This window comes from Acanthopagrus latus, chromosome 5, assembly GCF_904848185.1.
Source record: "Acanthopagrus latus isolate v.2019 chromosome 5, fAcaLat1.1, whole genome shotgun sequence".
NCBI classification, from domain to species: domain Eukaryota; kingdom Metazoa; phylum Chordata; class Actinopteri; order Spariformes; family Sparidae; genus Acanthopagrus; species Acanthopagrus latus.
Genome location: NC_051043.1, coordinates 25035851 through 25051709, shown reverse-complemented (window position 1 = coordinate 25051709; position 15859 = coordinate 25035851). Strand labels below are relative to the sequence as shown.

At 43.4% G+C, this 15859-nt stretch overlaps 1 protein-coding gene across 3 annotated transcripts in view; it reads left to right on the top strand.

Moving 5' to 3' along the window:
• Nucleotides 1–10148, top strand: part of ccser1 (coiled-coil serine-rich protein 1) — a 117993-nt gene extending 107845 nt beyond the window's left edge. For 2 of the 3 annotated variants that reach the window (XM_037097818.1, XM_037097819.1), the window contains exon 11: nucleotides 5108–10148. In XM_037097818.1, the coding sequence (XP_036953713.1) occupies nucleotides 5108–5899 (792 nt within the window). In that variant the 3' untranslated portion in view covers nucleotides 5900–10148. The remainder of the gene's footprint in view (nucleotides 1–5107) is intronic. The other variant, XR_005075020.1, reaches the window with a different exon arrangement.
• Nucleotides 10149–15859: the final 5711 nt, after the last annotated feature.

The following is a 15859-nucleotide window of genomic DNA, read 5'->3' as shown; positions in this document are numbered from 1 at the left end:
CAGAGCTTCCACCATCGGCTTCGGACAAAATGTTGCATTTCTCAATTATTCAGGACCTGCTCAATCAAATGAGATGTGAGCTTTGGTTGCCCACTGTGGCATTTTACCAGCCCCAGGCCATCAGGCAAGCTGTGCACTCTTTTGCAAAAAAAAAAAAAAAAAATCATCACTGAGCAAAATAAATTGATTGACTGACTAAAATTCTAAATGCATTTTTGTGTACAATTGGCAGAGAGTCTGCAGATGCAATCATACAGCAGCAGAAGGGCAGGCAGTGTTTTTTAAAGAGTAAGTGATGCTGAAAGTTTTGTTTGACGTTACTGACAAACTATTGGCATTTCAAGCCATGTTATTTTTCAATCTGCATCACTGTATTCATCTTCAAGTTGAATTATCTTGCATTCACTATAAAGTGGTGCTCAAGAAGATGACTCATAAAGTTTAAAGTGTTCCTTTCTTTGACCAAAAATGTATTTCTGCATGTTCTGCAGGTAGCGTGATCATCTTTAATGAAAGTTCCATCTGCACTGCAATAAACACCAAAACATGACCGCAGTTCAGAGTCCTCTCAGAAGGCTGGAAAACCTTTGGAGCTCTGTCACCGCCTTTCGTCATGTTTTCACTGGTGCAAAACAAGCCCATGCTGCATGCTGTGACTGCATCTGGTTGGTGCTGGACGGTATTTACTGCGAGTTTTTCAAAGGGTTGTAATCAAACACAGTCTCAACCCTGATTAGAACATTTTGTTTTATGATTCCTTCAATGATCTTCATGTACTTTGTACTGCCTCGGGACAAGAAAAGACTTGTTTGTCTTGTGATTCCCCACGTGATATCTCCAGTATCATTAAGGTCGAACAGGCGAGATCAAGTTTACAGTTTGGGTCGTGCATTTTTTGCACCTTGCCAACTCCACATTTCTGTCACACTGGGCATAAATATGCAAACAGATACAAATGAGACTGTCGGTTGAGATAAAGGTAGACAGGATGAAGTGGGATGGTTTGGGCTCACACATCACGGCTGGGAAATGTATTTGGTTATAGTCTAAATAGGATTTAGAGTACCATCTGTGTGGGTGTACTGCACTGTTATTGTATCTGAACACCCCGGCGTTTCACACTTTCAAAGAACCACAGGATTACTTTGTTCACAGAGTATGTAGGTGTCAAAGAATATAAAGAACTCACATTTGCAAACTTTTACCTCTCTAATCTCACTGCGAGGAGCAAGAAACTTTTGGGGTCCAATTCTTTTCAGCCCCATGGCCTTCATTAAAATTGGGTGTGTGGGTGCTGGTATACTGAGCCATGGTGTGAGATTGATGGCAGTTACAGTAGGAGCACTTTGCTTACATTGGAGCTGTTACACCTAGCCGCAGTCTGTTCTGTCCTCTTTAATTACTTAGTTTTTAGTTTGTTTGAGGGGACCAAAAGTCATAAAGTAAATCTCCGGCCCCCTCCTCTCTTCTCCCAGTGTAAAAATTACCAAGACAGGCGATAGCAAACATTGTATAGGGATGTTTTAGGGCTTTAAGGAGCTCTTTTATGCAAACTTGGCCATTACCACATTGCTGTGTTCTTCACTGCCCAATAAAAACTAAGGTTGCCGGAGAGGGCCCCCTTAAATCATTCTGATTTACCTAGGTCTACGCTTTCCTGTGTGTGTGTGTGTGTGTGTGTGTGTGTGTGTGTGTGTGTTTATAGGACTGTGTGTGTAAGAGAGACTCTCCAGAGTGTTTTCACACACACAGGCCGTCCTGTCGCTGGCGACGAGGCAGCCTGCTTGCCGCAGAGTGTGTACTTGAGAAAGGACACCTGAGTTTGTAAATCAGTCCCGCTCTCCTTCTCTCTGCGTCCTGCCGCCTGCTCTGCTGTTGTTCCCAGTTTTATGCTTTATCTCCGTTTTTAATCACCTCCTCACCGTTCCCTTGTTCTTGCTCTCTCCCGTCTCGTTGCCCTTTTCTCGGTTTGTTTACTCCTCATTGTGTTCGACCTTTTTTTTCTCTCTCTCTCTCTCTCTCTCGCTATCCGTCTGCCCTTCTTGTGTTCTCGAACATGCGCCGCCCCCAGCCTCACCCTGCTTCTCGGTTGCGTTTGAATATTTTTTTGTTGGATAAGAAATGTCCCTTTGAAACAGAGCATATGTCTCTACAACCAACTCTTTTGTAGCGTGCCTGGTAATTATTTCTTTCAAAGTTGACTGCCAATTTACAACTTACTGTTCTCGCCTTACCTTCTGTTGTTTGCTCAAATGCCTTTTTTCTTCATAGGGGGGTAGATTAGTGACTTAGCCCCAATTAATCCATCCCACATAAATCTCCACGACCATAGTGGATATTCAACGCCGTGGCAATTCCCTTATGTTTTTTACACAGCGCCTCTATGTAGAAGATTTTGGCTGGAATGGAAATTATCACTCTCCTTAATTAGATCAAGGAATCTGCAAGAAGTCTTGCAGTGTTTATCCAGCCATTAGAGCCCATTAGAAGGCAGAGACACACTCCCCGAGCTCTTTAAGTAAGCTGTATAGACAACGACACACTGTTTGATGTTTTGGCAGAGTGCTGTTGTGTGTTTGCTTTTTTTTTTTTTGTTTTTTTTATATTTCCAGTTGGACATGAAAGGACATGGAGAGCTTTTCAAGTGCAGATTGTTTGGCTGTAATTCAGATTTTCTTTATTTATTTAATTAAAAAGCCATATTAAATGAGCATGTCAGGGATCAGTTTCATGTTGGTGCAGTCTGAGAATACAAGAATCAGAGACAACATGGACAGATTTAGATGTTATTAGTCAACGTCTCTGAAAGTGCTGGCTTACATATGATTGTGTGAGAAGAAAAGAAAATCTGGAAATTCTCTTTATCTTTAAGACAAGAAGGAAAAAAATCTTTGTATTCCCTTATCGTGTAGATCGGTATCCAGAACAGAAGGGTTCAAAGCGAGGCGTACCCTGTTCACGTATTCTTGTTTTGTTATGTCCTTGGGACCTTTTTTTTTATATATCATATTTACCCCACCCTGTGCTCCATACTGCCTCAGACTAAATTAGAGCCCGGCACAGTCACAGCTAAATCCTCATAGAATCCTTTCATACTTTGAAATGCAAAAAAAGCTAGAAATAGCACCTCACAGTAAGATATTAAAAGTCTGGTGGTGTTCAGGGGCTGGAAACTCTCACAAGCCACTGCACAGACAGAACTCTCCAACTGTAGGATCATTAGTACCACTCTCTCTTTTTATTTTTTGAAAAGGACTGCTAAGGTGGATACCATGTACAAAAGGGGTTTTAATTTTTCATCCGTTGACCCAGCGTGTACTTTGAGTAATGCTGATGCTGTAATTTGTCCTTTAAAATCCAGCAGTATGAAAAAGACTGAGGCGCATTATACCAGTGTGACACTGGCTACATATTTATGAAGCTCACGTACACCACAAACACACAAAAAGGCCACCAAAAGAGGGGAGTACACACCACCAAGTTGTCAAGTAGTCTGAGTAACTTTTTTACCTTAAAATAGAAGCTTTAAAATCATTTTGACGGTACAGTGTCTTGTAAAGGGATGAATGGTGTTACTGTCTCAGCTGCTCCGCATCTTGTCACTTGTCTCAACACATAGCACTGGTACGATGCAACAAGTTCTGTTCGTAGTTAGCACCTACATTATGTCTGACGAATTGTTACAGACCGGGGATTTGTATTTATGACAGTGGTGTTACACTCAAAAGCAGTGGGAGGGCGCCAAATCACAGACAACACACGTTTCTCTGTGTAGTTAGTGTCATTTGTAATTTACACTTCCTCTCTGCCTTCCCTTCTTTAATTTGATTACAGGTTGACAGTATTAGCACATGAATTGAAACCGTTTCATTGAATCAGCGTTGCCACTGTTATACTGTACTTATTCACTTAGCAGCGTTCTGGCCAATTACATTTCTACCACTCACACCACATTTCCGCCAACGTCCTCGACACAGTAATTACATTACCTTCAGTATTCATTTGCATGCACAAATGCATGGAAACACAATCGTATTCATACACACGCGTGTGATAAATAAATGCATTGCATACTGACACACACGTTGTGCACACATGGTATGTGCACGTGCAGTTACACACAGGAAACACAGAGCTATTGTGTTCAGTGAATGTCAACTCAGTTTACTCTCCCATGAGGTTCTGTGTCGAAAGAGATTGTGTTACTTTAGTGAACATCGCGCACTGGGTCCCAGTGTGATTTTGGTTTGTGTGTGTGTGTGTGTGTGTGTGTGTGTGTTTGTGGGAAGTAGGGGAGAGAGAGGGAGAGAGAGAGAGAAAAGGGGGACAGTGATGAGATATGTTGCATAAGGAGGAGCAGTGGAGTGTGAAAGAGAACAGGTGGCTCCCGTTTCTGCCATCTAGCTTTATGTGCCATCTTCCCTGTGTGTGTGTGTGTGTGTGTGTGTGTGTGTGTGTGTGTGTGTGTGTGTGTGTGTGTGTGTGTGATAGAAGGAGAGTGTGAGATCCCAGTGCTTTGTGAGTGGGGATTTGTGGACGCCTTGAGCGCATATCTCCATACATGCGCATGTTAACTTGTCCCGTTTCTCTGTTTGTGTGTGTGTGTGTGTGTGTGTGTGTGTGTGTGTGTGTGTGTGTGTGTGTGTGTGTGTGTGCCTGTTCTTTAGTGAGCAGGGTTCCGGTTGGTTTAGAAACAATTAGAACAAGCTGCAGGAGCTCAGAGAGATCGTTCTCCAAATGTCACCCAATTAACAATCTATAGTGAACTCACGACAGTGCTCCCCCCCTTCTCTCTCTCTCTCTCTCCCCCTTTCTCTCTCTCCCCCTCTCTCTCTCTCTCTCTCTCCCCCTCTCTCTCTCTCCCCCTCTCTCTCTCTCCCCCTCTCTCTCTCTCTCTCTCTCCCCCTCTCTCTCTCCCCCTCTCTCTCCCATGCTGCCTGTCTCTCTGTTTATCTCTCTCTCACTCTTTATCTCTTGAGACATGTTCAGTGAATGATTCTTGAAAAACGGCAGATTTGCATCTCGCACGCTCGCTGGCTGACAAGTGCTAAAGTCTCTGTAACGCCCGTCCTTTTTTCCTCTTTTCCTGTTTGTGTTTCTCTCTCAGACCAGCCATCCAGGCCGGTGGTCAGGACTAGGCAGCAGCAGCCTGGCACCAAGGGACCGAAGGGCAGTGCGGGTGGGGGCAGCACTCGGAGGGGACCACTCTAACCAGCACCACCCGCACCACTATCCCCCTCTGCACGGCCGGCCTCCTGCATCAGAGCGACACGCTGCCAGGGAGGAGCGGCGCTGCCAGGGGGCCTTGGCACAGTCCACGGCCCATAACCCTGCCCCGAATCTGGGCGCCGGCTCCTCCTGCCTGTCCTCTGCCACTTCTGCAGTGTCAGCTCAAGCCTCGGCCATCCCTACAGCCCAGCTTCAAGTTTCAAATCAATGCCCAGGCTCCGCTTCAGCAGCTGCTAATCACACCGCAATCCCATCTCTGTCCTCCAGGCAGCCGGAGGGGGTGTCCTCCTCTTCTGAGTCCTTAACTCAAGGAGGAGGAGGAGGAGGAGCTGGAGCGAGTCTGTCAGGTGGGGTAAGGAGAGCAGGGGGAGAACACCATCCCCCGAGTCAAATCCCCCGTGCAATCGGGGCTGGCTCCTCCTCAAGCCTTCACAGTCTTGCAAGCAGAGGGAGCCCCTCTCCAAGCATCTCATCGTCCGTCCAGGCCTCCCCTCCGCCCCCTACTCCTTCCTCAGCCTCCTCTTCCTCATCGTCCTCCTCATTCACTGGTCGTTTAGGACAGCCACCTCGGGGCCCTCTGTCTCTGCACAGCTACAGTCGTAAAAACGTCTTCCTCCAACATTCCCTACACACTTCGGAGCTGCAAGCTCTGACGCAGAGAGACAGTTGAGGACACACGGACATGTACTCCATCCCATCAGCAGGCAGCCATGTTGACTCTGTAGAAAAACTGCTGCTCCCTTCGGTACAAGTTGCTCGTGTCCCAGCTCCCCTGGAATCATCAACCACACGTGCTTACAATCACGTCAGTTACCATCCGAACTTTTGCTGGTATTTTGTTCATGGATTTTTCACGCTTAAACACACACACACACACACACGCCAGACTGCAAGTATGAAAAAGGCACTCACCCGTCTATCAGAACTCCCACACTGTGTCACGCTGACAGTTTAGATGTGCTTACGCCCACAGACACACAAAGTGCACACAGACTCACAACCTCACATATGCGCATACACACACTCACACACAGACACACACAGATCTTGTGACATGCACTCTCCCACAGAGACGTCATCTGTGATATCTCTGCCTCACACTCTACTGTACACAAATGACAGGGTGGTGAAGTGTTTTCATAGAGAACGACGTAATTTCTTATCAATTTATTTGTTCATTTTTACCAGTTGAGACCACGTGCTGCTTCAGGAAGTATAGGACTGACTGTGATTTACGCCGGTAAAGGATTTATTCTCACATTGCCAAACATCAGACGAACTCTTCATTCCTCAGCAGAAGTCCAGATATAAGAATACTATGTTTAGATGAACGTCCTCCACACCACGACCCCTCTCCTGCATGCTTTTTAAAAAATTAAGGGAAAATACAGGTGAGTATTTTGTACTGCAACAGAAGCGGGAGACTTTTAATGATATTTCAGCGTCAGCTCTCATCTCAGTGTTTCAAGAAGGGAATGTAGACTAGATGTTTACCCTCCTCCTCCTCTTGATAAGGCATTAATGTACATCTGGCTCGATACTGGACCACTGTTTCTTTTTTTTTTTTTTTTGTAGAAATACAATGTTACAATATAACCGTTATTATATACAAGAATCAATGTGTTCTACAATGTTAGATTAGTACAGTACGGAGGTTGGAATGAGGAGTTTCATTCTAAAATGAGATATCTGCCAATTGAGTAGGCTCAAAAATGACATTTAACAAACTGGCACTCGCTTTTACTAAATAAAAACACTTCAGACAATGAGACTGAGCAGAAGAAGAAAAAGCAGCATTGTGTATTTTCTTCTTTCTAAGTATCAGGTTTTTGGAATGAAACCCTTCAAGTCTTCTGTCGGGCTGGGTATTGAACAGGGATACTTACTGGTGCTTTGCTGTATGACAGTGTCAATAACCATTTTTAGGATTCAAAAGGAAAAAAAAAAATGTTTCAAATAGCGGCATTACAGTCACATTTTCTATGACAATTTTACCGAGGCAATCAATTGCGGAGAGTCTGATTCTGCCTCGGGGGGGGAGACAAACACGACAGAACTTATATTGCACAGAAAGCTGTTTACTTGATCAAATAATGAAAAGAAAGAAACAGAAAACGCGTTTTTACAAGCGAGTCCATTTGTAAAAGCGTGAGCACTGAGATTTTGCTTTCGCTGGCACCCAGTCCTTAAACGTACGTTAGCCTTCTGTCATCCTCCTGATCTCAGATGTGTCGGCTATCTTTTTAAACAACCGACATAACGAGATGGAGGTTGGTATAATAAGGCAATTATGTTGTTTCGGACAGTGGGCTGACAGCTTCCCTTTCGAGTGAGATTTACATAAACTGTAACTGCCATGAGTCCAACAACATCATTCACACGTTGGCGAAGAAACGTGTCACAATTTAATAGGTGAGAAAACCCACCGTTCTTTTTCTTTTTGTATACATATGTGAACAACTGGACTACATAGCACGCTGCTCATTCTGCCACTGCTGAATAGATTTCTTCTCGCTGAGCTGACTAGACTGTCGAAACAGCCCTCCTCTTTTCCCCATTGGCTTTAAGGTAAACAAATCTTATAATGTCAACCGGGAGGTGGGAGCACCGCCGCTGAGCACAGGCCAGAGGTTCACAGCTCCCGGCGTCGACAGAAAATGTTAGATTTTGGAGAAGTTGTTGACCTTGTCTCTCACTAAACGGCACCTGGCTGTAGGGAAGTTGTGTGTGTGTGTGTTCTAATACACACCTCATGAGACAACGGCCTGGTTGAAGTGAAAGAAAGCCTGAAGGAAAGACAGCGCAACGCCCACTGGTGGAGGCTGCAACTCTCCCCCTGGTCCACTTCGTTTGCTCACTATTTCCTCTCTTTTTATCCACCTTTTTCTCTCTGTCCTTTTACTCTCTCGCCTCATTTCTTCCTTCACCCTGTTTTCTTCTTTTTCCATCTATCTGCTCCCCTTCTTGCTGTCCCCCGGCGCTGCTACCTATAAAACTCAGTAGCTCCTCATGCTTTTTCAAATCCGTTATCTTCCCCCTCCCTTTATGCCTGCTTAGCTTACTTACTCACAGCTTATATTGTCAAACACTGTATCTATTGCGGACTCGGTTGCGGTGGCTCGCCTCAGTCCTGGGCATTGGGACGTGCGGCGCTGCTGATTTTCATTCCAGCTGTCTAATCAGGGAATAATTTTACACCTGGTGAATGCAATTAACTTCGTGGTAGGGTAGACGGCCGGCAGTAATGTGGCTCCCGAGGATCTGGACCGAGAACCGCAGCTGTAACGCCAACTTAACACTCCCCGCTCGGTTTGTTTACAGGCGGAGGGTGTCGGTGTTTTGTCGCTGGCTGACCTCTTAAGAACTTCTATTTACATCCCCCGTCAGTGCACGCATCATAATGCAGTTGACACCATGTGAAATGTCGTAAGGGAGTGTTTGGCCCCGTTTGCACTGCCCACTCAGATTTTTTTTTTTTTATTCTCGTGTCAGGCAGCCGCGCTCCTTTTTCAGTCGTGCTCAGATTGGGAAAAAAGACGACAAAAAACCCCACAAAAGGTAGTTTGGCGGTTATGTCACATATCATGAAAGGGGGTTCTGAGTTGGAGGTCTAAATGTGAAACTGCACCGCTGCGTTTGAAAGACATTACTGCCCGTCAAACTGCGAGACTGAAGCAGTGGCGCTGGGGAAAGCAGGGACCGCGATCATGAAGTCGGCACACCTAACAAACCTCAATTTTTCACTCTACTTAGCAGCATGTTGTGCGTTCGGGACACTACGCTTCATTTGTTGGGAAGTTATTTATTGTTTCCTGCCTTATTTGTATTTATTGCCATAGAAACAGTTTCCTAAAAGGCATCTTGGCACTAACAAACAAAGATAGCAGCAAGAGTAATAATAATAATAATAATAATAATAATAATCATGATGTTACTGTTATAATTTGAACGAATCACCAGTCACGATGCCGTCGTAGCTTTTAAAATGTGCTTACTGTGATTATGTTTGTTTTCCTTATGAATTGCTGTAATGATGAAATCCAAACTGTATAACTGTACATAAATTATTATAACTGTTGCTGTTCACCGTTTCATGAACACAACGGTTTGTTTTTTTTTCGTGCTCATGAAAGTGACACTGAAGAATAGAGTCCACACACACACACACACACACACACACACACACACACACACACACATTGTTTGTGGCGCACTGCAAATTAAAAAAACAACAAAAACAACACAAGTGAAGACTTCGGAGGTCTGAGCTGTTGCCAAAGGCTGTAGCTGCACATCGCAGAACAAATCTGACCAACTCGCTAGATTTTACACATAAAGGCCAGTCGACTCACTTCTAGACGTCGGGCAGCTGATCCAACCTTCCCCTTCTCTTTTAAATCCAACCTTTGCACTATGACTATTTCCGCTTGAGATTCTTTTGCTGTGTCAGAAAAGTGGACGATGGATGATAATAACCTGTTAAAGCTGCTTATTTGATTTTATTTTTATTTTTTTTATTTATTTATTTTTTTTTTCAGTTCACAATGAAAGCCTGTGTCTTAGTCTATAAAGCTATCGGGTAGACTCTTACTGTGAGCTGCTGACCTGTCGAGGAATACAAAAGAAAAAATGAAATCTTTCTCCACAGAGTTGCGTTTCACTTTTCACTGACTTCTGAACAGTTCTGAAGTTTTGTCTGTCTGATGAGAAAATGTTTGATGGGCTTATCTGCGGTCAGAAAAAAAAAAAAACCTCGCAGCGTGTGTTTACCCAAAATCTTTGTCTTCAGTTTCTGTCCGAGATAGTTTTCTTGTCACTCTCACAGATGTTTGTTCACACAAGAGCTGTTTTATCAAAAGATTTTTTGTCCACTGTGTCCTTATTGTTAATATTTAATACAAATAAAATTGATGAAAACATTTGGTTCGATGTTTTTCATTTTAAAATGAGCTCTTTTTAAAAAGTGCCACCGCCGAACGAGAGGAGTGTGTTCGGAAAATCCGCGGGACCATCGGCTCCGTCTCTCAGGCAGGGTGGATTTCACTCTGCAAATCCCGAAAGAAAGGAATGAATAAAATCAAAGACTGAAAGTAGAACGTACAACAAAGTAAAGCATAAGAATCTTAGGGGCCATCGCTCTGAAAGATTCAACACAGAGAAAACTTTTTTTCCAGCTGTAACATCCGAGTGGACTCTTTAAAGGTTTGCACGCAGCAGCCGGTGCAGAGAGAAATACATTTTTACCTCATTTGACATTAGCCTCCAACCTATTTGAGTGAGTTTTCATTTGGCAGTGACCATAAAGTATGGAAGTGTTTAGAAAATCAATTATGTTAGAATGAGTTTGTGTGCATGCGTGTGTGTGTGTGTGTGTGTGTGTGTGTGTGTGTGTGTGTGTGTGTGTGTGTGTGTGTGTGTGTGTGTGTGTGTGGGACGTAGACTTCGACTGTTTACCCCGTAGGGAGGACCTGTGCACGCTCCTCATTTCTGGACTCACTCAATTAGCATTGGTGATGTTATGACTGGCTGACTAGCGCCGCCGCGCAAACACACAGGATTAGAAGACGGCGGTCTCTGATTCTAACTCGCTCTAATTGATATGACAGAAGGTCAGCACACCAGTAAACACACAACTTATTACCGGAGCTTTGAAGTCCAAAGAGATCAAGCTGAAGACAGGACGTGTGTTTTATTTTTGTTTTGTTTTTTTTCTCGCCTGTTGACGGTGGATGCCCAGTAGGTGGGAAAAACATTTGCATTTCTGCCGTTTGATATGTGGTTGTTGATCAGCAGAAAATAAAACATCATGTATTATTGATAATTGACAGCTATTGAAGTCGTTTATCGAGCAAAGAAATGACAAGCGCTCCAGCTGCAGTCTGTCAAATCTTGTTATTTTCTGCCTTAAACGTTCTCTGTCATTGTGAATTCAGTATGTTTGGGTTTTGGATTGATGTTCGGACGAAACATGCAACATAAAGACATCACCTTGTGTTCTAGTAAACGCTATTTTCATGTAAAGAAAGTGTGAAATAAATGTAAAATCTGTGGGTCCAGTCGTCGCTTCCTCCAGAGAATCATCACGACGGCTGAACAAACTCGTTTGAGTTCGACTGTGAAATGTGTTTTAAAGAATGTGCTGCTAAGTGGTCCTTGACTAAAGATATTTCCGGACAATTCGCCGGATTCATTATGCATCATTGAAAGTGAGTTGTGCCCTGCATAAAAGTCCAGTGGAAAGCGCAGGACTGTTGAAACTGAAATTAGGCAGCTGAGACGGACCTGTAACCTAAACCCAGCAGGGAACCAGAATCCAGCCTGTTGCTGATTTTTGGTTGCAGCGCTGCTTTCTGGTGAGCAGCTGAGTGTTCGAGTGCAGTTCGGCACGCAGCATGTGAGCCGCAAAACTCTTTTTTTTTTGGATTGAAAATGCTGCAGGAGGAGCAGGGTTTTACTCACTGACGGTATTGTGATCTTTGATTAGATGAGATGTGAAAAGATACATTCATCGCTTTCATGCTGATGTTCAAGTTGGATCAAGTTTCTGATTCACAAAACATTCCTGGAGCTTTGCGAAACTCTTGCCAAAATGCAACCTAGGCTTTATTTGTGAATGTATATGAGACAAAAAGAGGCACTTTTAAGATATTTTTAGGTTTTAAATTTTTTTTTAAGACCATGTTTTCGTTTTCGGGTCAAACTAATTTTCAGTAGGAGTGCTACAGGCACTTTTACGCTATTTTTAAAACACTAAGACAGTTCGATGCAACATGAAACTTTGCTCGTAGTATCACCAGGGTCTCTACACATGAACACGAGCGTTGAGAACATTCTTTGCATACACCGAGTTTACTAAAAAGAGAGTTTCTGAACAACTCATGTTAGCAGTTGCTTGTTCTGCTCGCCACCGTCCTGTCCGTGTTGATCTCCGAATGCGACGTAACCTGGAGGAAAGTTAAGGTGGAACGCTTCTAAAGCTTAGTTCCAAATAAATGCACAGATAATTTTTTTGTTTTGTCATTAGTGAAAAACAGTATTGACCTTGAAGTTTAAAAAGGAGCCTCATATAAGATACAACAATACTAAAAGAAAAAGCCGGAAAAGTCATGTGAGATATCGCGTTGCGTTGTTGCTGGAAGACAGTAGCGGTCCACTTTAACTGTCCTCCATTTTTCCAGAAATTAAAATACGGTAAATCTTAATCGTAATTATGCTTTTATACAATGGTTTGATTCGGGTACATTAACAAAAAAAGCCCAGGTTACATTTTGGCGCGAGTTTTGCTTTAAAATGGTATAATAACGTCTTCTTACAATCATTTCGGGATTTCAGGAGCGCATTTGCGGACTACAACACTTCCCATCAGCATCGGTGTGAGCAGATATTAACTAAATTTTCATCTTATCCTTTAATTTGAAATATAACGATGATACAAAGATATCAGTCATTCAGTCAGTATGAAACTGAAACGAAGTGACTGTTTATTGGTCCTGCAGCAGGGCTTTCATGTCTCTCAGAGGGTAAAAGCTGCGCAACCGGCTCGACTCAAACAATGTGGACTGTTCGGTGGAGGCGCTGGAAGAGAACAAGAGAACGGCCAACAAAGGAGTGACAACTGTGCATTTTAGTGGATTTTTTATTAAATTCCTACCTATGGGCTACAGTGCGGGTGTAAACGACCTTGTTCTTATTGTGTAATAAAAGAAGACAAAGTGGAGAACTGCTACAGTATTTTACTAGGTACCTCATTCATACAGGAAACACCCTGTTAAGTGCAGACTCTTTTGTAAAATGTACAGAAATGTTTCCTCTTGCGCTTGCAGCGCTGTCCTTACATGGCTCTGTTTTAAAAGGATGTGTCTCAGCGGTTCAACAGGTCGTCCATTTACACACTAAGCTAGCGAAGCCGGAGGCGACACAGACACCAACTCACACGTTCCTTCCCACTTCCTACCTAAACGGGAAAAAAACACGTGTTATGTGTTTTCTTGTACGAGCTGCAAAGGAGGAGTTTCACGATCCCTAAGAGCTCCATCGATAAAGATTGTTTAACAGCCTGCTTCAGTTTTCCTGTAAATCAAACCAACCGACCTGCTAACAACTCTCAAATTCTTAGATTAACAGGTTTAGTATGTTGTACCAGGCGACAGTGATGGCAGCCTGGTGCACTGAGTGTACAAGAGTGAAATTAAGTTTGACTTTGGTGTGTGATTGCTGGTTGAATGTCTTGCAAAAGTGACTTATTTGTTATCACACAACTCTCGTCTCAAAGTGCAAGGTACTGTTCAACTAGACTCGATTTTGTCTGTGGATTTCATCACTTTTTTTGTCTTGTCAAAAAACTCTGAGATCTGAGGGACGATAACCCCGAGTGAAAGACTGTCGAGTCTGAACACTGAAGGAATCGTTTTATTAGACGACCGCTGTGATGGAAGCAACAGAGTTGAAGAAGTGCGCGGAGGTCTTACCTTCCAGGCTGTTTTTCCCCTCTAAATGAATTTTGTGGTATTTGTCTGTAAAACTCTGGTGAGCACTTTGGACAGACTTGGATGTTTGTGACGCTGTTAGACGGACGGTGTGAAGTTTCGTGAAAAGGTAAACTGAGGAGGGAAATAATAAAATCCCTATTTGTCTGCTGGATCATATTGTATTCGTGTTAAATTAAAACTTTTTTCTAATTAGACCGTGAGTCAAGAGCTAACGGGTGAAGCATTTTGGGGATGTTGATTTGAAGCACAGCATTAGCATAACTACAAAACTAAAGCCAACAGGAGCAGGTTAGCTGCCGACTGGCACCTTGTAACAGACTGAGACGCTGCCAACTCAAGGCTGAATCCAAGCCATACATTCATGAGTCATGTGTAGTAACCAGGAGAAACTAAGGTTATCCTGTTTTTCAGGGTACTGCTGTCGCTGATGGTCTGTGAAACACGCTCTAGCTGTCGAGCTTCTGAAAATGTCTGCGCTGTGTCCCAGTGTCTTGTTTGCCCCCCACAGGCTGACGCATAAACTCAATTATAAAGATTTCATCCCTTAACTTGTTCATCCATACATCGGCAGGCTTCTTAAACAAAGAGTGTCCTGTGAGAGTGTCCACACACCGCCAACACACTTCAGAGCGGGGCGTACTCACAGTTCTCCACAGCCAGGTGTGGGTGTAGTGATGAAGGGGAGAGGAAATAAATATATATATATGGTGAGCGGTGCTGGGAAAAGTATCCACAGGCATGTATGAGGAGAAGCTTTCAAATATGACATTGGTAAATGTGAAAGTCAACCATACGATATCTACATGAGTAAAAATCTCAAAGAATCTGATCCCAGGCAACCAAAATACAAGTAAAGTAAATAATAATGACGTCATGGTTCTTGTTGGGCTTCTTGTGGTTTCCTGTTTTATTTTGAAGGTTTAGCTCTTCATTTCCTCCCAGTGTTTTGTTCCCCTGCCACTTTTCTGCGTCCACCTCTGTCTTGTCTGCAGTCAGTCCGTCCTGTGTGCTTCACCTGATCCTGTTCCAGAGTCTTCGAGAGTCTCCTTGTGTATGTTTTCTGTTTTTTGTTCCTGCACTCTCACTATCATTACTGTTCTGAACTTCGCAATTGATTTGCACTTTCCTTTTGGTTGCTACCTTGTTTTGTGCTTTTTTGTGTTTCCACTTGGTTTGTGGATGCTCAGCTTTTTTTTTTTTTTGTAGTGGAGTGAAAGTAGCAGAAAATGGGAATCCTCGTGTTAAGCACAACCTTAAAATTGTAGATACTGTATTTGAATAAATGTGCTGAGTTACATTCCCTCGATGTGTATCTGTACCATGTGTGCATTGTTTCCTCCTGATCTGAACATGAATGTGTCTATTAATAGTTGTATTTTTAAATTATTTTGCAGATTTATGTTTTGGTGAAGACCTGTCTTTTTTTGACTTCCTCACTTTTCCCATGCTGCACTGCTTCTCGGCTCTCTTCCGCTCTGCATATACATACAGTCTGAAGCCCGTCATTGTACTTTTTGTGTTAGGATCTCGTGTTAATCTGATTTGGCCCACTGCTTCTAAGACGCCTGCATTTCGATGCGTATTTCAGAGTGAGGTAAAAAAAAATAAATAAATAAAAATAGGACACCCCTGCTGGGGACTGGAAAATGATCGCTGGTGTCAACAGAGCACACATGTATGAAGAACTTTTGTTCCTTTTTGGATTCCACATCACATGTCGCAGGTGTTGGAACAAAACTGACACGAGTGAGACAATCTCAGCAGAAGCATGTGGTGTTGACTTACCTATTCAGGTCTTGCAGTGTTCTTGTTACAACTTGACTTCTAGACGGATCAATAACAGTTTCTGAAGCGCTGCCAGACCGCTCAGTCAGACTGTCGCTTCGAGCTGTTGGCTTAGTGCGCTGTGACAGGCACGCTTCCCTTATGTCTGCAGGCCCGGAGTGAAGGGGTGAAGGAGGAGGGCGGGTGGGGTTTATCTGTGTGTGTGTGTGTGTGTGTGTGTGTGTGTGTGTGTGTGTGTGTGTCTAAAACTACTCTCAATTACTCGCCACTTGAATCTGCTTCACTGCTCTGGCTGAATTTAGCTTTGGATTTAAACCATTTTGTCACTGTGACACCTGATCATTGATGCCTTTAGT